Source organism: Pan troglodytes, chromosome X, assembly GCF_028858775.2.
Source record: "Pan troglodytes isolate AG18354 chromosome X, NHGRI_mPanTro3-v2.0_pri, whole genome shotgun sequence".
Lineage (NCBI taxonomy): Eukaryota > Metazoa > Chordata > Mammalia > Primates > Hominidae > Pan > Pan troglodytes.
In genome coordinates this window covers 68331541-68359311 of record NC_072421.2, presented here as the reverse complement: position 1 = coordinate 68359311, position 27771 = coordinate 68331541, and the positions used below count along the sequence as shown (strand labels likewise).

The window sequence follows — 27771 nt, the reverse complement described above, 5'->3', positions numbered from 1 at the left end:
GAACACTTTTACACTGTTGGTGGGACTGTAAACTAGTTCAACCATTGTGGAAGTCAGTGTGGCGATTCCTCAGGGATCTAGAACTAGAAATACCATTTAACCCAGCAATCCCATTACTGGGTATATACCCAAAGGACTATAAATCATGCTGCTATAAAGACACATGCACACATATGTTTATTGTGGCACTATTCACAGTAGGAAAGACCTGGAACCAACCCAAATGTCCAACAATGATAGACTGGATTAAGAAAATGTGGCACATATACACCATGGAATACTATGCAGCCATAAAAAATGAATTCATGTCCTTTGTAGGGACATGGATGAAATTGGAAATCATCATTCTCAGTAAACTATTGCAAGAACAAAAAACCAAACACTGCATGTTCTCCCTAATAGGTGGGAATTGAACGATGAGAACACATGGACACAGGAAGGGGAACATCACACTCTGGGGACTGTTGTGGGGTGGGGGGAGGGGCGAGGGATAGCTTTAGGAGATATACCTAATGCTAAATGACGAGTTAATGGGTGCAGCACACCATCATGGCACATGTATACATATGTAACTAACCTGCACATTGTGCACATGTACCCTAAAACTTAAAGTATTATAATAATAAAATAAAATAAAAAGAAAGAAATAATATCAATCTCATACAAATATCTCTTATGGAAAATAAAGAAAAAAGTAATACAGTGATTTTATGAGGCCAGCATGACTCTGATTCCAAAAACTAAAAAGAAAAATACAAGTCAGTGTCAGTGTCTTTTTTGTTTGTTTGTTTTTGTTTTTGTTTTTTTGAGATGAAGTCTCACTCTGTCGCCCAGGCTGGAGCACAGTGGCACGATCTCAGCTTACTGCAATATTTGCCTCCCAGGTTCCAGCGATTCTCCAGCCTCAGCCTCCCAAGTAGCTGGGACTACAGGCATGCACCACCACGCCCAGCTAATTTTTGTATTTTTAGTAGAGATGGGGTTTCACCATGTTGGCAAGGCTGGTCTTGAACTCCTGACCTCAGGTGATCCGCCCGCCTCGGCTTCCCAAAGTGCTGGAATTACAGGCATGAACCACCACACCCGGCCTCAGGCCAGTATCTTAAATGATAGATGCAAAGATCCTAAACACATTTTAGAAAGTTGAATCCAGCAATATATAAAAAGGATACTGCATCATGACCAATATTGCTTATCCCAGGAATTCAACATTCAAAAATGAGTGCACATTAACAAAATAAAAGAGGAAAATATAATAATCTCAATAGATGCAGAAAAAGCATTTGAAAAAAATTCCATACCCATTCATGACGAGAACACTCAACGAACTAGGAATAGAAAGTCACTTCCTCAATCTGATAAACATTACTTGAAAACAAACTACTCCTTATTTTGTACTTAATGTTAAAATATGAACACTTTCTCACTGATGTCAGGGAATGAAACATGGATATACACTATCACCACTTCCATTCAATATTATACTGGAATAATTCCAGGCCTCCTAGTAACCCATTTCACATCTTAGGTCTAATTGATCACTCTCTCCATGCTGCCTCTTAAAGACAATCTGTTCTTTTTTAACTTCAGTTGTAAACCCTTTATATGCTTTAAGACGGTTTCCAAAGCATTTGTTAAGCTCTGTCTTCTTCAGATCAACTATTTCAGAAATAGGTTCTATTTTCCAACCTTCTAGTCATAGCCATTCTTCTCCTTTACATGTTTTCCAGTAGTGGATTGTGAATCAGAACATGTGGGATTAGGGTCCTGGCTCTCCATTAATTTGCTGTTTCTATGGGTAGGAACAGCATTTAGTTTCTCAGCCATAATCTTCTCATCTGGAAAGTGGGGTTAATAACCCCTGCCCTGTGTATGCATTAGAAGGGCATTTCGCCTATCCGAAGAACTCAGAATAATGGAGCAATTTCTAAACCATGACTTTGAAAGCACTGCAGAGACCCAGCCAATCTACCATTTCCAGGAGCTTACAACATAATTCCAACAACAAATGTAACCTGAAATAGATAAACAAACTGTACATCTGTATAATGGAATACTACTCAGAAGTAAATGAATGTTGAATGCATTTGCCAAGTGAAAAAAGACAGACCCAAAAGGCTATGATTCCATTTATATGATATCCTGGAAAAGGTAAAACCATAGGAACAGAAAACACATCAGTAGTTGCCAGAGGTTGGACATTGGAGTAGGAGTTCCCTATAAAGGGGTAACATGAGAGAATCTTTAGGGTAATGAATGTTCTATAAGGAGCAGTGATAGTGGACACACAATTCTATGCATTTTTCACAACCAATAGAACTATATGCCACAAAGAGTAGATTTTACCGGATACAATTTTAAAATAAATCAATCAGGATGTGGAGGGAATCCCAGATGGAATTCAGACTGTGACAAATGAATCTGACTCTATTACGAATGAACTACATAGCCACATGGAAGGGGGTGAGGAAGAAAGAAGCCGATTTAAGTAACTTTGAAAAACTCTGTTTTGATTAGATGCAAGGCTAAAGACAAAAAGAACTATGCACAATACTGTATTCTAGTTGGTAACTTTTTTCACGTGGATATGGATTAGCAATAATGAAAATACTTTACATGTTTAGTCAGTTTTGCTGTTACATGGCATATGCATGCCTAAAAATTATTACAGTATCCAAAATTGTGTAATAAAGACCACAGGGCTTATGGGAAAAAATGGGGTTGGGGTATAACACTAAAAAATTTGGTCTGTGACATATTAAAAAAAAGATAAGAGCCTAATAAAATGACAGCATGGTTTTATATATGTTGAATGACTAAAAATACATGAATACTACAATAAATATGGCTATTTACCTTAAAAAAGACCTGGCATTTGCTTATGGAAGTGAATATCAGAAGGACTGCAGCTTGTGAGATACTGTGAAGTGGTGGGAGGAGGTTGTCTGAAATCTGATGGAAAGTTGTAGCAACAGATGTGGATGAGTGTGGCCCATAACACATTCAGTGAACTGAGGTAGTGGATAGAAGTTTGAGTTGTGCACATGTGTGTGTTATGCATATTCCTATACAGCTTGGTTCAGCCAGATGCTGCTTTCTGCATTCACTTACTATTTCACATAGACTAAATTGCACATAAGCAAGTACTTAATTTACATAATTTACATTAATTGTTACCTAATATATCAATCATGTTGGAACAAATTCACATTTTCAAAACAAACATTATAACAACTGTATGTATGTGTGTGTATATATAGTATGTATTATGTATATGCAAATAGACATGCATATAATATGGTTTTCTTTATCTGTGATTTGGAATAAAGTTTTAAAAATAAGTAAATTTGGGCTGGGCACAGTGGCTCACACCTGTAATCTCAGCACTTTGGGAGGCCAAGGCAGGTGGATCATGAAGTCAGGAGTTCGAGACCAGCCTGGCCAATATGGTGAAACCCCGTCTCTACTAAAAATACAAAAATTAGCTGGGCATGGTGGCACGTGCCTGTAGTCCCAGCTACTCGGGAGGCTGAGGCAGAAGAATTGCTTGAACCCAGGAAGTGGAGGTTGCAGTGAGCTGAGATCACGCCACCGCACTCCAGCCTGGGCGACAGAAAAAGACTCTGTCAAAAAAAAAAAAAAAAAGTAAATTGGTATGGTTGTTGGATACAGGTTTATATATAAATAATTAATTATATTTCTGTATACTAGCAAGAAATTATTGGAAAGTGACCTTTAAAATACAATTTTTGATAGCATCAAAATCCATCAAATGCCTAGTAATCTATAATGAAAGATGTATAAGACCTCTGCACTGAAAGCCACAAAACCTTGAAACATGGCTGAAAGAAATTTTTAAAGGTCTAAATAAACGCAGATATATGCCATGTTCATGTGTTAGAAAACTCAATATTGTTAGGATATATCAGTTTTCCCAAATTGATCTATAGATTCAAAGCAATCCCAATCAAAATCCCAGCTGGGGCTGTGTGTGGTGGCTTACAGTACTATAATCCTAGCACTTTGAAAGGCCAAGGTGGGAGGATTGGTTGAGCCCAGGAGTTCAAGTATGGCCTAGGCAACATGGCGAGACCCTATGTTTACCAAAAAAAAAAAAAAAAAAACCGGTGTGGTGGCATGCACCTGTGGTCACAGTGGTCACAGCTACTTGGGAGGCTGAGGCAAGAAGATCACTTGAGCCCAGGAATTTGAGGTTACAGTGAGCTATGATTGCGCCACTACACTCTAGCCTGAGTGACAAAGTGAGAACTTGTCTCAAAAGATAATGAAATAAAATAAATGAAAAATCATAGGAGAATATCTTCATGACTTTGTGGAGACAAAAGTTTACCAACTATAAAAGAAAATATTGATAAAGTGGACTTCATTACAAGTGAGAACTTTGGTCCGTCAAAAGATACCGTTGAGAAAAGAAAAAGACAAGCCACAGATAGGAAGAAGATATGCCAATACATAAGCTTGACAACTTCCAGAATATATAAAGAATTCTTACAACTCAACAAGAAAAGACAAATAACCCAATAAAAAAATGGACAAAAGAATTGAATGGCTGGGCACAGTGGCTCGTTCCTGTAATCCCAGCACTTTGGGAGGCTGAGGTGGGTGGATCACCTGAGGTTGGGAGTTCGAGACCAGCCTGACCAACATGGAGAAACCCCATCTCTACTAAAAATACAAAATTAAGCGGGCGTGGTGGCACATACCTGTAATCCCAGCTACTCGGTAGGCTGAGGCAGGAGAATCGTTTGAACCCAGGAAGCGGAGGTCACGGTCAGCTGAGATCACGCCATTGCACTCCAGCCTGGGCAACAAGAGTGAAAATCCATCTCAAAAAAAAAAGAATTGAATGGAAATTTCACCAAAAAAAAAATGTATAAATGGTCAACAAGCAAAGGAAAAGATGCTCAGCATCATTACTCATCAAGAAAATGCACATTGAGAAGCCGCTGCACCCTCACTGAAATGACTAAAAAAAAATCAAGTGTTAATGAGGGTGGGAAGCAACTGGAGTCCTGGCACACCACTAGTGGAAATGTAATTGGTACAACCACTTTGGAAAACTGTTTGGCAGTATCTGCTAAAACCAAACATGTTTCTATCCCAGCAGTGACCGTGAAATCTCACTTTTAGATATATACTCAGGTGAAATGAGTACATCTCTTCACCACAGTATGTACAAGAATGTTCAAGACAGCTCTATTCATAGAACTAAAAATTTGAAACAACATTACTGTTCATCAGCAGAATGATAGATTAAATAAATTGTGGTATGTTCATACAATGGAATACTACAAAGCAATAAAAAGAATGAACATCTGATAGCATACAAAAATATTTATGAATATGACAGACATTATGAGTAAAAGAAGTTGGTCCCAAAAGAATACACAATATAAATTCAATTTTTCAAACAATCGTATTGAGATATAACTCACATGCCATGCAGTTCACCCATCAAAGTGTACAATTCAATACACTTTAGTATATTCACAGATATGTGCAACCACCACTGACAATCAATTTTGGAACATTTTATTACCTCAAAAGGAAAGCAACGTACCCTTTAGTTACCCTTGCATTTCTCCCACAAGCCCTGAACAACCACTAATCTACTTTCTGTTTCTATAGCTTTGCATATTCTGAACACTTCATTTAAATAAAATTATATAATACATGGACTTTTGTGACTGCCTTATTTCACTTAGCATATTTTTGAAGTTCATTCATGTTGTGGCATGTCAGTACTTCATTACTTTTTATGGTCAAATAATATTCCATTGCCTGGGCATACCATGTTTTATTCATCCATTCATCAGTTGATGGACATTTGGATCATTTCTATCTTGTAGCTATTATGAATAATGCTGCTGTAAACACTTGTGCACAAGTTTTTGTGTGGACCTATTTTCACTTTTTTGTGTGTGTATACCTAGGAGTGGAATTGCTGGGTCATATGGTAACCCTATGTTTAATCATTTGAGGAACTGCCAGAGTGTTTTTCAAAGCAGCTGCATCATTTTACATTTCCACCAGCAATGTATGAGGCTTCCAGTTTCTCCACCTCCTTCTCAACACTTGTATTACCTGCCTTTTTTATTCTAGCCATCCTAGTGAATGTATAGTGATATCTTATTATGGTTTTGATTTCCTGATGACTAATTTTCCTGATGACCAATGGTGTTGAGCATCTTTTCAGATGGTTATTGGCCATTGTATATCTTCTTTGGAGAGTATCTATTCACACCCTTTCCCAATTTTTCATTAGGCTGCCTTTTATTATTGAATAGCAAGAGTTATTTATGTATTCTAGATACATGTCTTTGATCAGATATATGCCTTGATTTTGCCCCACTCTGTCAATTGTCTTTTCTCTTTCTTGATCATGTCCTTTGAAATACAAAATTCGTTAACTTTGAGGAGGTCCAGTTTATCTATTTTTCTTTCATTGCTTATGCTTTTGATATCATATCTAAGAATCCATTGCCAAATCAAAAGTTATGAAGGTTTACCCCTCTGTTTTCTTCCGTGAGTTTTATAGTTTAGCTCTTATCTTTAAATATTTGATCTATTTCGAGTTAATTCTTGTATATGCTATGAGGTGAGGGTCTAACTTCATTCTTTATCATGTGGCTATCCAGTTGTCCCAGAACTATTTGTTTAAAAGACTATCCTTTCCCTCATTGGATGGTCTTTGCCCCTTTTGGAAAATCAGTTGACCACAGACACATTGTTTTATTTCTGGGTTGTCAATTCTGTTCCATATATATATATCCTTATGTCAGTACCATGCTGTCTTGATTACCATTGCTTTCTATTTTCTTTTTCTTTTCCTTTCTTTTTTGTTGAGACTGAGTCTTGCTCTGTTGCCCAGGCTGGAGTGCAATGGTGCCATCTCGGCTTACTGCAACCTCTGCCTCCTTGGTTCAAGCAATTCTCCTCTCAGCCTCCCAAGTAGCTGGGACTACAGGTGGCCACCACCACATCTGGCTAATTTTTGTATTTTTAGTAGAGACAGGGTTTCACCGAGTTAGCCAGGCTGGTCTCACTCCTGACCTCAAGTGATCTGCCCACCTCAGCCTCCCAAAGTGCTGGGACTATAGGCATGAGCCACTGCGCCCAGCCTCCATTGCTTTCTAGTAAGCTTTGAAATCAGGAAGTGTTAGTCCTACAACTTTATTCTTGGTTTTCAAGATTGTTTTGGTTATTCTGGGTCCCTTGAATTTCCATACGAGTTTCAAGATCAACTGTCAGTTTCTGAAAAAAATAACTGAGCTGGGATGCTGATAGGGATTGTGTTGAATCTATAGATAATTTTGGGGAGTGTTGTCATCTTAATGATAAATCATCAAATCCATGAACATGGGATATGTTTCCATTTTGTTACATCTTGTTTATTTCAATGATGTTTTATAGTTTTTTGTTTATAAGTTACATAACAAAATGGAAACTAAGTTACATAACTTATGCACTAAAAACTATAAACGTACACACTAATTCTTTCTTTTTCTTTTTTTTTTTTTGAGACAGAGTCTCACTCTGTTACTCAGACTGGAGTGCAGTGGTGCGATGTCAGCTCACTACAACCTCTGCCTCCCGGGTTCAAGTGATTCTCATGTCTCAGCCTCCTGAGTAGCTGGAATTACACACATGCGCCCCCACACCCGGCTAATTTTTTTTTTTTTTATAGAGATGGGATTCTGCCATGTTGGCCAGACTGGTCTCAAACTCCTGGCCTCAAGTGATCCACCTGCCTTGGCCTCCCAAAGTGCTGGAATTACAGTTGTGAGCCACTGTGCCTGGCCCTTGTTCTTTATTTCTAAGTATTTTCTTCTTTTTGATGCTGTTATAAAGGGAATTGTTTCAATTTTATTTTCAGCTTACTTATTGCTGCTATATAAAAATAGAATTGGCCAGGCATGGTGGCTCACTTTGGGAGGCCAAGACTGGAGTATCACTTGAGCTCAGGAGTTTGAGACCAGCCTGGGCAACATAGTGAGACCTTGTCTCTAATAAATAAATAAATAAATACTTGATTGTTGTATATTGATCTTGATGAACTTGCTGATTAGTTATAATGGCATTTTACTGGATTCCCTAGGAATTTTATTCACAAGATTATATCATCTTGGGAATAAGATTGATGTTTTTATTCCTTTTGATGCTATTGTAAATGGATTTATTTTGCAGAGCTTCAAAACACTTGAAGCAAAAACTGCTAGAACTAAAATGAGGAATAGACAAATCCATAACTACTTGGAAACTTCAATATTCCTTTCTTAGTAATCAATAGAATAGGTCAACAAATACTCAATAAAGATGTAGAAGACACGAGCAACACTATCAGCCAACTTGACCTAATTGACATTTAGAACACTCTACCCAACAACAGCAGAATACAGTTTTTTCAAATTCACAAGGAATATTCATCATTGTAAGCCATATTCTGAACCACGAAACAAACTTCAAAAAATTTAAAAGTATTGAAATCATAAAATTATTGAAATATCCAAGTATTTTCTCTGACCACAAGAGAATTATATATCTATAATACAAAGTTATCTGTAAAACCTTCCAATATTTGGAAATTAAACAACATACTTTAAAATAATCCAGTAGGCCAAAGAGGAAGTGACAGGGGAAATTAGGAATTTTTTTAATTGAATGAAGATGAAGACACAACATATAAAAATGTGTAGGCTACAACTAGAGCAGTATCTAGACAAAAGTGTATAGCATTAAATGCTCCTATTAGAAAAAAAAAGAAAGGTCTCAAGTAATCTAAGTCTCCACCTTAAGAAACTAGAAAAAATGAGCAAATTAAACCCAATCAAGCAAAAGAAAAGTAATAAAAATAAGAGCACAGATCAATAAAATTTAAGACAGAAAACAGTAGATAAAGTCAATGAAACCAAAAGTTTTTTTTTCTTTTGAAAAGACCAATACAAATGATAAACCTCTAGCCAGGCAGATCAAGCACAAATTAACAATATCAGGCATAAATGTGGAGACCTCACTAGAGATCCTACAGACATTTTAAAAGGTAATAAGGGAATATTATGAACACTTTTATGTCCATGAATTTAGAATTTTAGGTGAAATGTACAAATTTCTTGAAAGTCACAAACTACCAAAGCTCCGTCAAGAAGAACTATATACTCCTATGCCTATTAATTAAATTCATAGTTTAAAATCTTCCAACAAAGAAAACTGCATTGAAGAATTCTACCTAACATTTAAAGAAGATGTAATACCAACTCTATACAAACTCATCCTGAAAGGAGGGCCCAATTCCCAGTTCATCTTATGAGACTATTATCCTGATACCAGTAGTAGACAGACAATATAAGAAACTGCAGACCAAGATTCCTCATGAAAATAGATGCAAAACATAAATGCAGAAAAGCAAAGATAGTTGCTACCTTGGTTGGATGGTATTGACTGGAAAGGAGCACAAAGGAACCTTCTGTATTGTTGGAAGTGTTTGTTATCACAATCTAGGTAGTTATTACACGGGTTTAAACACATGTAAAAACTCATCAAGCTGTTTAAGGTTAGAGCACTTCTTTCAGTTTGTTGTATATATGTCATACCTCAAAACATTTTTCAATGTTCAATCTACCAAGAAGGATGAATGAAAACTGTCTCACATAGTTTAGTGTATGACACCTGACATGAAATTCTTTCTATGCTGATGCCCAAGAAATTCTGTCGACTAATGAAACAGTTTGGAAACTCTCCTCTATTCTGCTTAAAATAAAGTCACTGTTGGTTTATACAGCACTGTATCTTCTGGTTAACTCGGCCATTAGAGTGAGCACCAGCCCAGTTGAAAGTTCACAAGAAGCAAGTAAACATTGGATTTGATTTAGAATCAATAATAGCAGCAGGGTTTTCTCAGGCTGTTTAGAAGCATCGTGGCAATTGTTTGAGAAAATATAGGTAGTTCTAGTGAATGCGCTACAGAATGTTGGAAGTAGCGGTTAGCTTAGAGATTTTAAAATGTTAGAATCAAATAAAAAACAAAAATAAAATTTAGAATCTGTCTACAGCAGTGAAGATGACCTTCAAATTGTAAGTAAAATTAATATTTCTTAGAAGGAAAACCTCTCCAGTTAGTGAAATTACAACCAAAGAGAATAATATAATATAATCACAAAGAATGTTGCATTTTTGCCTCTTTCTTAGGGACCTTCTCAAATGATTCATGTGAGAAATTGCTTCTGCTGTACGAGTTTGAAGTTAGAGCCAAATTGAATGATCCATTACTGGAAAGCTTCCTGGAATCAGTGTGGGAGTTGCCTCATTTAGAAACTAAAACATTTGAAACAATTGCAAGTAAGAGCTATATTTATGCTTTTGTAAGGCTGGTGCCCATTTAGATCGTATGACTTTTTTTCTTCTCTTTACTCTTCTTTCTTACCTCCAGGTAGGAAATAATTTTTCCTCATAGCACTTTGTTTCTCCTTCTCTAATGCCATTCTTAGACTATTTTGTATTATGATCATTTGTGCATTTATCTTCTTCACTCTATGAGATTATAATCTCTTTAGGGTCATAAACAATAATTACTTAATTTGTACTTACAAACCCTAGCGAAGTTCATTGCTCCTAATAGGTGCTCAAATTTTTTCTGTGTGGAATTTAATTATGTAACTACACAACAGGGGGAGCTCAAACTTTAGAAAGTTTTTCTGGGCTAGCTAGAAATAACTGAGTGCTTCAACAATCAAAAGTGATGCAATCTTAGCTGTTTGTTGAAATGTACAGAGAAATACTGGTAATATTTTTTAACACAACTGCCACTCTCAAATTTCAGGCCAAACTTTAAGTGGGTTTGGGGGCATAGAGCCTTTTTGGGAGTACACTGCAGGAAACAGCCTAATTATCTTCCCTTTTTATCTCTCACCCTCTTCAGGAGCATGTGTGTGGTTAATAAAAATATTAGGTAGCTCCAAGTGCACAAGAGTCACATTTGCCTTTCCTTGGTCTTGCCAAGACAGAATTCCTAGAGCCATGGAGCAGATGATATATACTTTATGGACATGTGACAGCAACCACTGCTCCTTGTATAATGGAACTCCAATTCTAAAAATCTGTTAAATGCATCTGGAGGTCTTAGGGTTAGTTACCTCTGATACTCCCTTGTCAAGTGTTTCCTATTTTTAGTATCAGATAAAAATAGGACATTTTAATACAAACCTGTTTCAATTAGTGCCCTTTTACTGATCTGCTTTCTGTTTCCTTCTTAGTGTGCCCTTCCTTGACTGTCATTCATAAGATTATTGCTTCACCTGTATGACTGTGTGCAAGGTCATAGAAACAGTAGGTTTTCTGTTGATGTTTGCTGAAAAAAGGATGTTACCTGGTAATCCCACCATGCTACTCTGCCCAGAAAGTAGAAGCTATTTCCAAAAGCGACTGTAGATTTATCATTTATAAAATTCATTGTTTATTTTTGTTCATCTGTTTCAGCCCAGTTTCATTAGAGAAAGCAAGTGGTAGCCTGGGATGAAAACTGTGATGGGTGACATTATCATGTTCACAACCTTTTTCCTTTTCTTACTCTAGTAATAGCAATGGAAAAGCCTGCACACTATCCTTTGATTGCTCTCAAGGCCTTGAAAAAGGCTTTATTGCTCTACAAAAAGGAAGAACCAATTGATATATCACAATACAGGTTAGTAAATACAATCCAGCCTTTTTGCTAGCCAAAAGAACTATAGTCAATGCCTCAAAAGTAACCAATCGTTCTTAATTGACTCAACTTTAAAGATGATATGGGGATGATCTGGGGGCATTCTTGTGAACAGCTCCATACTGAGAGTTGTATTACAGACCAATAATTATTTAGCAAAGTCAAGGAGCTTGGTTTTCCCAAAGGAGAAAAAAAAGGGGAAAAGTTGCTTCTTTGTGTGAATCTGTGTATATAATAAAACTGCTAAGTACCTTTCTTTCTTTGTTTCATCACTAAATAATATTCCAAATGTACAGAAAAGCACAGGGGTTAATATAACAAACACCAACGTATCCAGCACCCAGATTTATTTGTTTTATTTTTAGAGATGGGGTCTCGTGATGTTGCCCAGGCTGGATTCAAACTCCTGGGCTCAAATGATTCTCCACCTCAGCTTCATGAGTAGCTGGGATTACAGGCACGCAGCACCCAGATTTAACAAATGTTAACATCTTGCTATGTTTGCCTCATTATTTTTCTAAGCACTTTAAGCACCGGTAAGTGCTGTATAAAATATTATCTATTGGAGACTTTTTTGTTTTCTGTGTCCAGACATGGGGAAAAATAGATGTTGTGTGACTTTTTTTGTCTGGAAAACATCATTACAGTCTTCCTGTGTTAAGGCACGAAAGACAGTTCTTGTGGAATCATTCCACTTTAAACCCCAGTTCCCTTGCCCATTTGAGGAAGTACCGAGATGCTTTAAAATGCCTGTAAATTGAACCAGCTCATAAAATATAATAGACAGCCACAACTCCTTCGTGCAGGAAACTAAAAAAAGAATGAAAGACAACCATAGGCATGAAAAAAGAAAGGATTGGTCAACCTGTTTTACAGCTTCAAAAATCTGTCTTCTGAGGTTGGAGGCCAGATAAAACCGAGGGAAGAACAGAAGTGTTTTGAAGCTGTTAGTCTGGGATGAGATCCAGGTTTTACTTATCTTAGCCATGAAGCCAATGATTTCTTTCCTTATGGGATGAGTTTTCTCTTTTTGATTTTCAGCAAATGTATGCACAACTTGGTTAACCTCTCAGTGCCAGATGGGGCGTCGAATGTAGAGCTCTGTCCCCTGGAAGAAGTTTGGGGCTATTTTGAAGATGCTCTGAGCCACATTAGCCGCACTGTAAGTCAAATAGTGATATTAAACTTTCAGTTAATTTTAAAGAACTGAACTGTCTTGTGTACTATAAATTATATACAATAATGCTTTCTGATATGAGTTTTAGGATAAATTCATATTACGATTTTGTAGTTACACACTACAGAATTTTCCTGGGTTTCTGAAATATAAATAGTTGAAAGTAGACATTTTCTAACACAAGTGTATTATGGATTAGGTCCAAGTAGCAGTACCACCAGGCATTTTGAATTATTTTATATTTTCAAATCATGGTGGGATGATTACTTTCTCTGTGATGATATGAACCTTTTGAAAAAAGTTATTGCTATTCCCATCCTTTCTCAGAAGCATCCTTTCTCAGAAGAGTAGAAGGAACATTGAAGACCTGTATTCTGGTCCCTCCTCTGCTGATTTCTTTTTCTTTTCTGTGCAGGTCTATTCAGTTGTTTTAAAATTAGGTTTCTTGAGGTATAATTCACATATCATAAAATTCACCCATGGCTTGTGCACAATTCAGTAAATTTATAGAGTTGTGCAACTATCACTACAATCCAGTGTTTTTTAGTTTTAAAAATGTTTTATTTTTAATTTTTGTGGGTACATAGCGGTGTACATGTACCCATATTTATGGGGTACATGAGATTTTTTGGTACAGGCATATAATGCATAATAATCATATCAGGATAAATGGGGTATCCATCACCTCAAGCATTCATCCTTTGTGTTACAAGCAATTCAATTATACTTTTAGTTTTTTTAAATGTACAATTAAATTATTGTTGATTATAATCACCCTGTTGTGCTATTAAGTACAGATCTTATTCATTCTATTTTTTGTACCTATTAACCATTTCCACATTTCCCCCACCCCTCCTCTGGTAACCATCACTCTACTCTTTCTCTCCCCAGCAGTTCAATTATTTTAATTTTTAGCTTTCACAAATAAGTGAGAACATGTGAAGTTTGTTTTTTTTTTTTTTGTGCTGGGCTTATTTCACTCAACATACTGACCTCCAGTTCCATCCATGTTGTTGCAAGTGACTGGATCTTATTTTTTTTATGGCTGAATAGTACTCCATTGTGTATAGGTACCACATTTTCTTTATCCATTCATCTGTTGATGGACACTTAGGTTGCTTGCAAATCTTAGCTATTGTAAACAGTGCTGCAACAAACATAGGAGTGCAGATACCTCTTTGATATACTGATTTCCTTTCTTTTGGGTATATATCCAGTAGTGGGATTGCTGGATCATACGGTAACTCAATTTTTCGTATTTTGAGGAACCTCCGAACTGTTCTCCATAGTGGTTGTACTAATTTACTTTCCCACCAACAGTGTGCAAGGGTTCCCTTTTCTCCACATCCTCACCAGCACTTCCTATTATTGCCTGTCATTTGGATATAAGCCATTTTAACTGGGGTGAGATGATATCTCACTGTAGTTTTGATTTGCAGTTCTCTGATGATCAGTGATAGTAAGTACCTTTTCATATGCCTGTTTGCCATTTGTTTGTCTTCTTTTGAGAAATGTCTATTCAGATCTTTTCCTTATTTTAAAACTCGATTATTAGATTTTTTTTCCTATAGAGTTGTTTGAGCTCTGTATATATTCTGGTTATTAATCCCTTATCAGAGGGGTAGTGTGTAAATATTTTCTCTCATTCTGCAGGTTGTCTCTTCACTTTGTTGATTGTTTCCTTTGCTGTGCAGAAGCTTTTTAGCTTGATGTGATCCCATTTGTCCATTTTTGATTTGGTTGCCCATACTTGTAGGATATTGCTCAAGGAATCTTTGCCTACTCCAATATCCTGGAGAGCTTTCCCAATATTTTCTTGTAGTAGTTTCATAGTTTGAGGTGTTCGATTTAAGTCTTTAATCCATTTTGATTTGATCTTTGTATAAGGCAAGACATAGGGATCTCAACTTTCCTCCTTCTGCATATGGATATCCAGTTTTCCCAGCACCATTTATTGAAGAGACTCTTCTTTCCCCAAAGTATGTTCTTGGCACCTTTGTCAAAAATGAGTTCACTGTAGATGTATGGATTTATTTCTGGGTTTGCTATTCTGTTCCACTGTGTTGAGCTGCCTGGGGCTGGAGGAGGGGTGATACAAGCACCCTTGTGGCCACTGCCACTGGGACTGTGCTGGTCAGACCTGAAGCCAGCACAGCACTGGGTCTCACCCAAGGCCCACTGTAACCACTACCTGGCTACCACCTATGTTTGCTCAATGCCTTAGGGCTCTACAGTCAGCAGGTGATGAAGCCAGCCAGGCTGTCCTTCCCTTCGGGGCAGCGACTTCCCCCTGGCCCCAGAGATGACATGCAGGAGCCAGGGCCTGGAGTCAGAAACCCTAGAAATCTACCTAGTGCTCTATTCTACTGCAGCTTAGCTGGTATCCAAACCACAAGACAAAGTCCTTCCCACTCTTTCCTCTTTCCACATGCAGAAGAGTCTCTCCCCGTGGCCACCACCATCAGGTGGTGTGGGGAGTTCTGCTGGGCTACTGCCAGTGTTCACTTAAGGCCCAAGGGCTCTGCAATCAGCTTGTGGTGAATGCTGCCAGGCCTGGGACTCATACTTCAGAGAAGTGGGCTCCTCTCTGGCCCAGGACAGGTACAGAAATGCCATCCAAGAGCCAAGGCCTGGAACCGGGGACCCTAGGAGCCCACTTGGTGCTCTAACACACTGTGGCTGAGTTGATATGTAAGCTGCAATACAAAATCCTCTTTACTCTTCCCTCTGCTTTTCTCAAGCAGAAGGAGTCTCTCCTCATAGCCACCACAGCTGGGAATGTACTGGGTCACAACTGAAGCCAGCATGTCTCAGAGTCTCACCTAAGGCCCACAGTATGTACTACCTGGCTACTGCTGCTGATCACTGAGGGCCAAAGTGCTATTTAGTCAGCAGGTGATGAATCCTGCCGAGACTGGGTCCTTCCCTTCAAGGCAGTGGGTACCTTTTAGCCCGAGGTGTGTCTCAAAATGTTATCTGGGAACTAGGTCCTGGAATGGGGCCTTCATGACTATGCCAAGTGCCCTGTCCTACTGTGGCTGAGCTGGTATCCAAGATGCAAGACAAAGTCCCCCTTAAGCTTCCCTCTCCTCTCCTCTAGTGGAAGGAAGGGGTCTGTTTTGGAGCTGCAAACTGCACTGCCTGGGGTTGAGGGAGGGGTCGTGCAATCACTCCCTTGGCTGCCCTGGCTGGTGTCTCACTAGGTCGCATGTCCCCCAGATGCACTGGCTCCAAGCCCAGCACAGCACAAAGATTTGCCCAGGAGTTGCAGTCCTTGTGGCCTAGGCTGCCTCTCAAATTTATTTAGAACCCCAGAGCACTTTAGCTCTCAGTGGCAAGGCTTGTTGGAACTCAAGTTCCAACTACTGGGATGGACAATTGCTCTCTAGCTAGGGCTGGTCTAAATACTCCCTCCATGAGCATCAGTTGAGTTCTGCCCAGTGTTACTTTCCGCTGTGACAGGGCAGCACTGAGTTCCAAGCAAGATCCCACAATCACTGTGCTCTCCCTTCCCCAAGCACACAGATTCGCCATGCCATGCAGCCACTGTTGGGGCATAGGAGAGGGGTGGCATTGGCAGTTCAAGATTGTCTTTCCTACACTCTTCAGTGGCTCTTTCGGTGATACGAAGTTAAAACCAGGTGCTGTGATCACTCACCTGATTTTTTATTATTTTTTTTTTAATTTTATTATTATTATACTTTAAGTTTTAGGGTACATGTGCACAATGTGCAGGTTTGTTACATATGTATACATGTGCCATGCTGGTGTGCTGCACCCATTAACTCATCATTTAGCATTAGGTATATCTCCTAATGCTATCCCTCCCCACTCCCCCCACCCCACAACAGGCCCCGGTGTGTGATGTTCCCCTTCCTATGTCCATGTGTTCTCATTGTTCAATTCCCACCTATGAGTGAGAACATGCGGTGTTTGGTTTTTTGTCCTGGCGATAGTTTGCTGAGAATGATGGTTTCCAGCTTCATCCATGTCCCTACAAAGGACATGAACTCATCATTTTTTATGGCTGCATAGTATTCCATGGTGTATGTGTGCCAATTTTCTTAATCCAGTCTATCATTGCTGGACATTTGGGTTGGTTCCAAGTCTTTGCTATTGTGAACAGCGCTGCAATAAACACACTTGTGCATGTGTCTTTATAGCAGCATGATTTATAGTCCTTTGGGTATATACCCAGTAATGGGATTGCTGGGTCAAATGGTATTTCTAGTTCAAGATCCCTGAGGAATCGCCACACTGACTTCCACAATGGTTGAACTAGTTTACAGTCCCACCAACAGTGTAAAAGTGTTCCTGTTTCTCCACATCCTCTCCAGCACCTGTTGTTTCCTGACTTTTTAATGATTGCCATTCTAACTGGTGTGAGATGGTGTCTCATTGTGGTTTTGATTTGCGTTTCTCTGATGGCCAGTGATGATAAGCATTTTTTCATGTGTATTTTGGCTGCATAAATGTCTTCTTTTGAGAAGTGTCTGTTCATGTCCTTTGCCCACTTTTTAATGGGGTTGTTTGTTTTTTTCTTATAAATTTGTTTGAGTTCATTGTAGATTCTGGATATTAGCCCTTTGTCAGATGAGCAGGTTGCAAACATTTTCTCCCATTCTGTAGGTTGCCTGTTCACTCTGATGGTAGTTTCTTTTGCTGTGCAGGAGCTCTTTAGTTTAATTAGATCCCATTTGTCTGATTTTTTATTCTTAATTTTTGTGTAGATAGTTATTAAATTTGGTGTTCCTGCAGAGAGGATGATTGGTGGAGGCTTCTAATCAGCCATCTTGCTCCGTCCTTCCTCCCACAATCCAGCCTTAGAACATTTCCATTACCCTAGAAATTTTCCCCTTGCCCATTTGCAGACAATTCTTGCTCCCATCTTCAGCTCCAGGCAACCACAGATCCGCTTTCTGTCTCTGTAGATTTTCTCTTTCTGGACACATCATATAAATGAAATTATATAATACGTGGCCTCTTGTGTCTGGCTTATTTCATTGAGCATAACGTTTTTGAGGTTCGTCCATGTTGTGGCATTATCAGTATTCCATTCCTTTTTTTTTTTTTTTTTTTTGCTGAATAATATTCTAGGGAATGGATATAACACACTTTGTTTATCTGTTCATCAGTTCATAGATATTTGAGTTGTTTCCACTTTTTGGCTATCATGAATAATGCTACTATAAATATTCATGTGCAAGTGTTTTTGTGAGCATATGTGTTTAATTCTCTTGAATATATACCTAGGAATGGAATTGTTGGGTCATCAGGTAAATCTATGTTCAACTTTTGGAGGAGCTGCAGTCTGTTTGCCAAAGTGGCCATACCATTTTACATTTTCACTAGCGGTGTATGAGGATTCCAGCTTCTCTACATTCTCAACACTTGCTATTGTTCATCTTTTCTTTTTTTTGTTATAGCCATTGTGGTTTTGATTTATATTTCCTTGATGGCTAATGGTGATGATCATTTTTTCATGTACTTATTGACTGTTTGTATATTGTGTTTGGATAAATGTCTATTCAATTATTTTCCCATTTTTAAAATGGAATTTTTTATTGAGTTATAAGAGTTCTTTATATATTCTGGATACAAGTCCTTTACCAGATATATGATTTGTAAGTATTTTCTCCTAGTCTCTGGCTTGTCTTTTCATTTTCTTAAGGGTATCATTTGAAGAGCCAAAGTTTTTAATTTTGATGAAGTCCAATCTATCAATTTTTTCTTTTGTGGGTAGTGTTTTGGTCATGCTGAGAAATCTTTGCCCAACCCACGTTTACAAAGATTTTTTCCTACGTGTTTCTGTAGAAGTTTTATACTTTTATCTCTGACATGTAGCTCTATGATTCATTTTAAATTTTGTTATAGTGTGAGGTAAGGGTCTAAATGATGTTTTGTTTGTTTGCTGTTGCATATTAATATCACTCCTCTGCTGTTTGACTTCAGTTTTCACATTTGTAAAGTGGGAATAATACCTGATCTGACTCTCCCACACTGGGGTTGTAAGGATCAATGAAAATAATGTATGTTTTGTAAACTTTAACAGCTTGTACACGTGTAAGGCAGTATTGTTATTATAAGAGAGCTATAAAACATTAAGAACACTACATGCCTTGCTTAAAGTTACACAGAAAGTCATTATTTGAGTCCATGTTAATATCTGAGGATCCTGACTGCTCTTGACTCAACTACTTCTTAATATATAAATATAGTCATGTGCCACATAATGATATTTCATAATATATAATGGTGGTCCTGTAAGATTATAATGGAGCTGAAAAATTCCTGTCACCTAGTGACATCATAGCCATCGTAAGGCAACACATTACTCACATGTTTGTAGTAATGCCAGTGTTAACAAAACTTACTGAACTGCCAGTCATGTAAAAGTACAGCACATACAATTAGATACAGTCCATAATTCTTGTTAATGATATAACAAATTACTATGTTACTGTTTCATGTATTTACTATACTTTTATCATTATTTTAAAGTATATTCCTTTTACTTATAAAAGAAAGTTAAAACTGTAAGGCAGCTTCAGGCAAGTCCTTCAGGAGACATTCCAGAAAATGGCATTATCATCCTAGGAAATGACAGCTCCATGTATGTTTTGCCCAAGAAGCCTTTCCAGCAGGACAAGATGTGGAGGTGGGAGACAGTGATATTGATGATCCTGGCCCTGGGTAGGCCTAGGTTAAAGTGTGTGTTTGTGTCTTAGTTTTTAACAAAAAGTTTTAAAAGTTTTTTAAAAAATTAAAAATAGGAAAACACTTATACAATAAGGAGATAAAGAAAATATTTTTGTACAACTGTATAATGTGTTTGTGTTTTAAGCTAAATGTTATTACAAAAGAGTCAAAAAGTTGGGGTTTTTTGTTTTGTTTTTGTTTTTTTGAGACAGAGTCTTGCTCTGTCACCCAGGCTGGAGTGTCATGGCGCAATCTCGGCTCACTGCAACATCTGCCTCCCGGGTTCAAGCAGTTTTCCTGCTTCAGCCTCCCAAATAGCTGAGACTATAGGTGCATGCCACCACACCCGGCTAATTTTTGTATTTTTACTGGAGACGAGGTTTCACCACATTGGCCAGGCTGGCCTCAAGCTCCTGACCTCAAGTGATTGTCCCACTTCAGCCTCCCAAAGTGCTGGGATTACAGGCGTGAGCCAGCATGACTGGCCAAAAAAAAAATTTTTTTTTAATTAAAAAGGTTTTCTTTGGGTTTTTTTTGTTTGTTTTTTTGGGTTTTTTTTTTTGTTTTTTTTTTTTTGAGATGGAGTCTCGCTGTCACTGACGCTGGAGTGCGAAGGCACAATCTCGGCTCACTGCAACCTCTGCCTCCCAGGCTCAAGTGATTCTGCTGCCTCAGCCTCCCAAGTAGCTGGGATTACAGGCGTGTGCCACCACATCTGGCTAATTTTGTATTTTTAGTAGAGACAGGGTTTCACCATGTTGGTCAGGCTGGTCTCAAACTCCTGACCTCAAGTGATCCATCCGCCTCAACCTCCCAAAGTGCTGGGATTACAGTTTATAAAGGAAAAAAGTTGCAGTAAGACAAGGCCAATTTATATTTATATATTTTTTGAGACAAAGTCTCTGTCACCCAGGCTGGAGTGCAGTGGCATGATCTCAGCTCACTACAGCTTTGACCTCCCAGGTACAATCAATCCTCCCACCTCAGCCTCCTGAGTAGCTGGGACCACACGTGCGCACCACCACACCCTGCTAATTTGTTTGTATTTTTAGTAGAGACAGGGTTTCACCATGTTGCCCAGGCTGGTCTCAAACTCAGGTTCAAGTAATCTGCTCAAGTAATCTGCCCACCTTGGTCTCCCAAAGTGCTGAGAATACAGGTGTGAGCCACCACACCTGGCCAAAGTTAATTTATTATTAAGAAAGAAAAATACCCTTTAATAAACTGAGTGCAGCTTAGGTATACAGTGTTTATAAAGTCTGCAGTAATGTACAAGAATGTCCTACACCTTCATGTTCACTCACCACTCACTCACTGACTCACCCAGAGCAACTTGTAGTCCTGCAAGCTCTATTCATGGTTAGTGCCCTATACAGGAGTACCATTTTTTATCTTTCATACCACATTTTTCCTCTACCATTTCTATGTTTAGATACACAAATACTTACCTCTGGGTTACAGTTGCCTGCAGTAGTCAGTAGAGTCACGTGCTGTATGGGTTTGTAGCCTAGGAGCAATGGGCTTTACCATATCGCCTAGGTGTGTAGGAGGCTATACCATATAAGTTTGTGTAAGGACACTCTATGATATTCACACAATGACGAAATCACCTAATGATACATTTCTCAGCTTGTGTCCCCATTGTGAAGTGAGACATGACTATCTGCAAATCACAACAGATGGTGGAACATTATAGCAGGGTGACAATCTGATACAAACTAGCATTGACTTACCAAAGCCTAGAATTCTCCTGGAGATGTGTAATTATGGCCTGTGTGAATTTAAGTTTAAAAATAAAAACTTCAACATTGGACATTTGGATTATTTATTTTACTGTCTTCTCGGATGAATAGGAAATTCTATTTCTAAGCCATGAGCCTCATCTGGACCTTTCAGGTGTGTTTGCCATAGTGACCAATACAAACTGAAATTAGATTGTACTATAACTCCAAGTTGATCAATTTCCATAGTCTCTCTATAAGGCCAAAATTTCTCTGTGCATTTTGTTTTTGCCACTTTCATTCTGTCCAATATATTGCAGTTCCAATTCTCTGGCTCTTGGGTTACCTGTTAGAGAGCTTAATGTTTTTCTACTTTTCTCATGAGTTTCCCATCCATTTATTGCTCATCCCCTGAAACATGACTGGATAGTTAGCTTTTTAATGCAGTGATTAATTTATTTTTTTATTTTTTAATTTTTATTTATTTTTTTTTTATTTATTTATTTTTTTGAGACGGAGTCTCGCTGTGTCACCCAGGCTGGAGTGCAGTGGCGCGATCTCGGCTCACTGCAAGCTCCGCCTCCCGGGTTCATGCCATTCTCCTGCCTCAGCCTCCTGAGTAGCTGGGACTACAGGCACCCGCCACCACACCCGGCTAATTTTTTTGTATTTTTAGTAGAGACGGGGTTTCACCGTATTAGCCAGGATGGTCTTGATCTCCTGACCTTGTGATCCGCCCACCTCGGCCTCCCAAAGTGCTGGGATTACAGGCGTGAGCCACCACGCCCAGCCTGCAGTGATTAATTTAATAACCCTCTTGGCTCTTTATATTATATATGTTGCTTTATCCTATTTGATTGAATGTGCCGTGCATCTCCTTTGTTTTAAATGCTTGGGAGAAAATTCTGCCTTTGTTTGACTGACTTTTTTAATGACCAGTCACTCATTCATTATTCACTGAGCAGATAACCTTTATCAAGTGCCTCCACACACTGGCAAAATGGCTATCATACAAATATAAAACCTCATGCCTCACAATATTATGCTTTAGACTGAGCAGAGTACTCTTACGTCCACTCTCTCGTACAACCTCCAACAGCAATTATATGAAGTAGACAATGCTGCTATTGTTATCCCTAATTTATCAATGAGGGAATTTTAAGATTCAAAAAGTCAAGTAACCAATTTACCTAAGGTCATTCATGACTAATGAGTGAGAGTCAGGACTAGAATGCAGGTCTTCTGAGCTCCTGTCTTAGTCAGTTTGGGCTGCTATAACAAAAATACCATAGAGTGGGTGGATCATAAATAACAGAAATTTATTTCTCACAGTTTGGGAGGATAGAAAGTCCAAGATCAAGACACTGGCAGATTCAGTGTCCGGTGAGGGTCCGCTTCCCCATAGAGGGTCCTTTCTGACTGTAAGCTCACATGGCAGAAGGGGTAAAGGATCTCTCTAGGGTCTGTTTTATAAGGGCACTAATCCTATTCATGAGAGCACTCCTCTTATGACCTTATCACCTCCCAACAGCCCCACCTCCTAATATCATCACCTTGGAGGTTAGGATTTTAACATACTAATTTTGAGGGGACACAAACATTCAGTCCATTGCACATCAACTACAGGGCTGTTTCCACTGGAGGTGCGTGGCTTCTTTACCAGTTTTTGCTAGGAAATTTTAGTTTAAAGGAGAAGCTCAAGTTGATATTTAGAAGCTAGTGGTAATGAAAAAGCAGGGAGATGACTCCCAGGCTTAAGCAGACAAACCTATCAACCTATGTAGGTTCATATTCTAGATAATTTTTAAGAAGAAGTCGATTGTTCAGGTTTTTTTAAATCAAAATTTTATTTTGAAATAATTGTAGATTTACACGCATTTGTAAGAAATAACACAGAGAGATCTCGTGTACTCTTTTTATTGTTTGTTTGTTTGTTTTTGAGACAGAGTCTCGCTCTGTCACCCAGGCTGGAGTGCAGTGGCGCCATCTCGGCTTACTGCAACCTCCGCCTCCCAGGTTCAAGTGATTCTCATGCCTCAGCCTCCCGAGTAGCTGGGACTACAGGCACATGCCACCATGCCTGGCTAAATTTTTTTGTATTTTCGGTAGAGATGGGTTTTCACCATGTAGGACAGGCTGGTCTCGAACTTCTGGCCTCAAGTGATCTGCTCGCCTTGTCCTCCCAAAGTGCTCATGTACTCTTTACCCAGTTTCCCCCAACGATAACAAAACTATAGTACAACATCACAATCAAGATGTTGGCATTATCACAATCAAGACTTAGAGCATTGCATTTCTGTCACCACAAGTATTCCTCATGTTTCCTTTGTATAGCCCTCACACTCTTCTCTCCCACTCGCAGCTCCTCCTTAAACCCTGACAACTGCAAATCTATTACCAATTTCTATAATTTTGTCATTTCAAGCATGTCATATAAATGTGATCAAACAGTATATAGCTTTTGAGATTTGGAATCATACAGTACATAACTTTTTGAGATTGGCTTTTTTTGAGACAGGGTCTTGCTCTGTCACCAAGGCTAGAGTGCAGTGAAGCTGATCATAGCTCAGCCTCAGCCCCCCAGGCTTAAGCGATCCTCCCACCTCAACTCCCCGAGTAGCTGGGACCACAGGCATGCACCACCAAGCCCAGCTAATTTTTTAATTTTTTTGTAGAGATGGTCTCAAACTCCTGGACTAAGCGATCCTCCCTCCTTGGCCTCCCAAAGTGCTGGGATTATAGGCATGAGCCACCACACCTGGCCAAGATTGGTTCTTTTCACTTAGCATAATTCTCTAGAGATTCATCAAGTCATTGTTTGTTACAAAAGGACAAATATTGTATCCTTCTATTTATATGAAGTACCCAGAGTGGTCAAATTCATAGAGATGGACACCTGCAGGGGAGGCTCCCCAGGAAGAGCTGACTGGGTGTTTAATGGCCTCTTCTTGCAGGCTCAAGATTGACCTTAGCTTGGAGACACTGGGCTTGAGCTTCTATTTCCCAGTCAGGGTTGTTCACTCAGTTTTACATGAGAAAATACTCAGTGTTTGAAGAATCCAGCAAAATTACTCAAACTCAGTGTTTATGGAAGGGAATAAAATAGTAAGGCATTTACATTTTATATCTCCATAAACAAGCAAAAGTGTCTATCTCTTTCAGACAACAAACATGTCATTTAATTATCTCCATAATAAAAAAGATTATTTAATAAACAATTGAAAAAAAAAGAAAGTAAAGTGGTAGTCACCAAGGACTGAGGTTATTATATAATGGGTACAGATCTTTAGCTTTGCAAGATGAAACTGGTTCTGGAGATGGATGGTAGTGATGATAGCACAACAATGTGAATGTACTTAACGCCACTAAACTGTTCACTTAAAATGATTAAGATGGTTAAATTTTGTGCTATATGTATTTTACCCCATTTTTTAAGTCATAGAAAAGAATCTTTGTCAGGTATCGTAACATTTCTGTCGTCTCAGTGTTGGCATCAATTCATTGTCTTTTTTCATTATTTGAGATCTTCCTGATTATTGGTATAATGAGTAAATTTGTTAAACCTGGACAATTTCATATTTTGTTCTGAGACTCTGGATCTCATTTAAACCTTCTGTTTTAACTTGGTTTCTCTGACCTGCTTTAGCAAGGGAGTGGGCCCAGCCTTGTTACTTCCAGGTAGAAGTAGAAACAAGCCTAAGTTTCTAACTTGACCTCCATCATTGATACTCAAGGTAGAGGACTCCTTTTTACTACTGGTCCCTTGGCTAGAGACAGCAGACTTTTCTTGGGGCTTTTTTCTTTTTTTTTCTTTTTGGGTCTATGTCTGTTGGCATCTCTAGCACCAAGTTTGGGGTATATGAAGCAAAAAGAAAACCCAGAGAACTTATCACTGTGTCAATCCTTGGCTCCAAGGTCTTCCCTTTCTCTACACCTTTCAGAGGTTTCTTATGTTTGTTTTATGTATAATGTTCAGGAGTTAGTTTTATTTAGCAGGAAGAATAGGGATAAGTACATTTATTCCGTCTCATGGAAGTGGAAATTTCTTGGTTCATTTTTAAGAATATACAAAGACTTAAATAATGGTGGGGGGGAAACCTACACTTAAAGAGAAGGGACAAACCTAATCCTCACAGCTGATGTCAGAGTCACAGAGTCACAAAGGCATTTTGTAACCAAGAAGCCCAGAAGAACACAGACTCTTTCCTTTTACAAGGGAAGCTAAGGTGATTCAAACTACTGAGCTACATTCTCTAAGAGTTTGCTTCCCAAAGCGTGATCAGCATCCCCTAGGAGCTTGTTAGAAGCATGGAATCTTAGGCCCCAGACCTACTGAATCAGTCTGCGTTTTAGCTATACTTCCGGCCGGGCACGGTGGCTCACGCCTGTAATCCTAGCACTTTGGGAGGCCGAGGCGGATGGATTACTTGAGGTCAGAGTTCAAAACCAGCCTGGCCATCATGGTGAAACCCTGTCTCTACCAAAATTACAAAAGTTAGCCGGGCGTAGTGGTAGGCGCCTGTAATCCCAGCTACTTGGGAGGCTGAGGCCGAAGAATTGCTTGAACCTAGGAGGCGGAGGTTGCAATGAGCCAAGATCACACCACTGCACTCCAGCTTGGGCAACAGAGTGAGACTCCATCTTAAAAAAAAAAAAAAATATATATATATATATATATATATATATATATTTCCAAGTGTCTTTTATGCACATTAAAGTTTGAGAAGGTCATTTATCAGTATCTTTTGTCTCTTGTTTGGCCTTCTACTCGTTCAATTTCATCTCAGTTCCTACTTCTGCCAATCTTATATAAGTTCATAGATTAGGCAATTGGGATCTAAAGGAAATATAAGGTAAAGCTTCATTCAATGACTGAGAAAATTTAGAACTGGAAACTAATGATCTTTGCAGTTACCTAATTTAAGCTCATTATTTTGCAAATTGAGGCATTGAAAGGTTAAATATCTGACACAAGGTCATACCACTATATAATGGCAAAGCTAAAAATTGCAGCCGTGTTATTTCTTCATAGGACAATGGTCCTTGGGTTTTCTTTCATCTATTTTTTAATAAAATTTTTTTAATTGAGAGGAGGTCTTACTATGTTGCCCAGGCTGGTCTCAAATTCCTGGGCTCAAGCAATCCTCCTGCCATGTCCTCTCAAAGTGCTGGGATTATAGGTGTGAGCCCCTGCACCCAGCCTTCTTTCATCTAAATCTTCCTCCTTCCAAGCCTCACGTCTCCCTGAGACTGGAATTGAGGTTCATACAAAGCCATCTTTGAGTCAGACTTTGATATTGTGTCTCTCCTACAGCTTTGTAGTTTCCTAATTGGTCTCTGGCTCTTTCTTCTCTTCTCCATTTTTTCCTGTGCATCCCTATCAAATATATCTCCCTAAAACACAACTTTTGCTCTATCACTCCCTTTCCCTCAAATCTTTTAACAACTCTGTATTTCCCAAATCCTTACCTAGACCCTTAAGGCTATCTATCCATAACCTCATTCAACCCCCAAAACAAGACAGAGTTTTTCCCAGGCAATAGTCAATATTCTCTTTATCATCAACCTTCACCTCCTTCTCTCCCTTCTTCTTAGAACAAAGCAGAATCTTCCCTGAAGAAAACGTGTCCCTCACTACCAATTTTTATGGAGGTCTCATCTTTTCCAACTCCCTTTTTCTCAGCAGAAGGGACTAAATTACCTGGATCTTTGCTCCATGGTGGCACTTTGTACTATTTATATACCACCTTCCTACGGCTTCTCTTCACTTAAAACCTATATCTCTTCATCACCAATGTTGTCATGTCCTGGACCCACCTTTTCCTTCCTTGGTAACTTCATTGTTATTTATTATCCTAAGTGACTTTGGCATCCATGTTAGCAATTCTTGTACCTCACAGTTTCCGTTTTTCACTTTTTAGCCACTGTCTACCTCCCATATAAGCCACCCACTGTGGCACTGCTCCATCTTCAAGATTGGTAACTAACGCAACACTTTTCTATTGAGTCTAATCTCCCTTACTTCCCCATATCTATTCTCTGTTCTCACTTGAACTTCAAATCACTCGTCTTTTCCCACTCTATTATAGTCCAGTCTAACTACCTTTTTTTCTTTTTCTCTTTCTTTCTCTTTTCTTTATTTCTTTATTTGCTTCCTTCCTTCTTCCCTCCCTTCTTTCCTCCCCTTCCTTCTCTCTTTCTCTCTTCTTTTGATTATTCCTGCTGTTTCATTTTTTTCCAAACCTGGTACCTTGCCACCATCAGTTCTTCTGCTCCTGATCTTGAGCAGCAGAAGCACTAAAGAAAGTTACAGAACCATCTAGATCTGGCCCAGTACAGATTCATTCTGTTAAGCTTTCAGTGGGTTCTCATTGCTGCTCAGAAATTCTTTTATTCTTGTCAACTTTTTGGCAAACTCAAGTAAAGTGGCTGCTTCAAACCTTTTCTAATCTCGTAAA

At 38.7% G+C, this 27771-nt stretch overlaps 1 protein-coding gene across 2 annotated transcripts in view; it reads left to right on the top strand.

Annotated features, from left to right (window-relative positions):
- TEX11 (testis expressed 11) overlaps positions 1–27771 on the top strand; it is a 381570-nt gene that overhangs the window by 341822 nt on the left and 11977 nt on the right. For both annotated transcript variants that reach the window (XM_016944288.4, XM_054676447.2), the window contains exons 26-28: positions 10207–10356; positions 11590–11698; positions 12758–12878. In XM_016944288.4, the coding sequence (XP_016799777.2) occupies positions 10207–10356; positions 11590–11698; positions 12758–12878 (380 nt within the window). The remainder of the gene's footprint in view (positions 1–10206; positions 10357–11589; positions 11699–12757; positions 12879–27771) is intronic.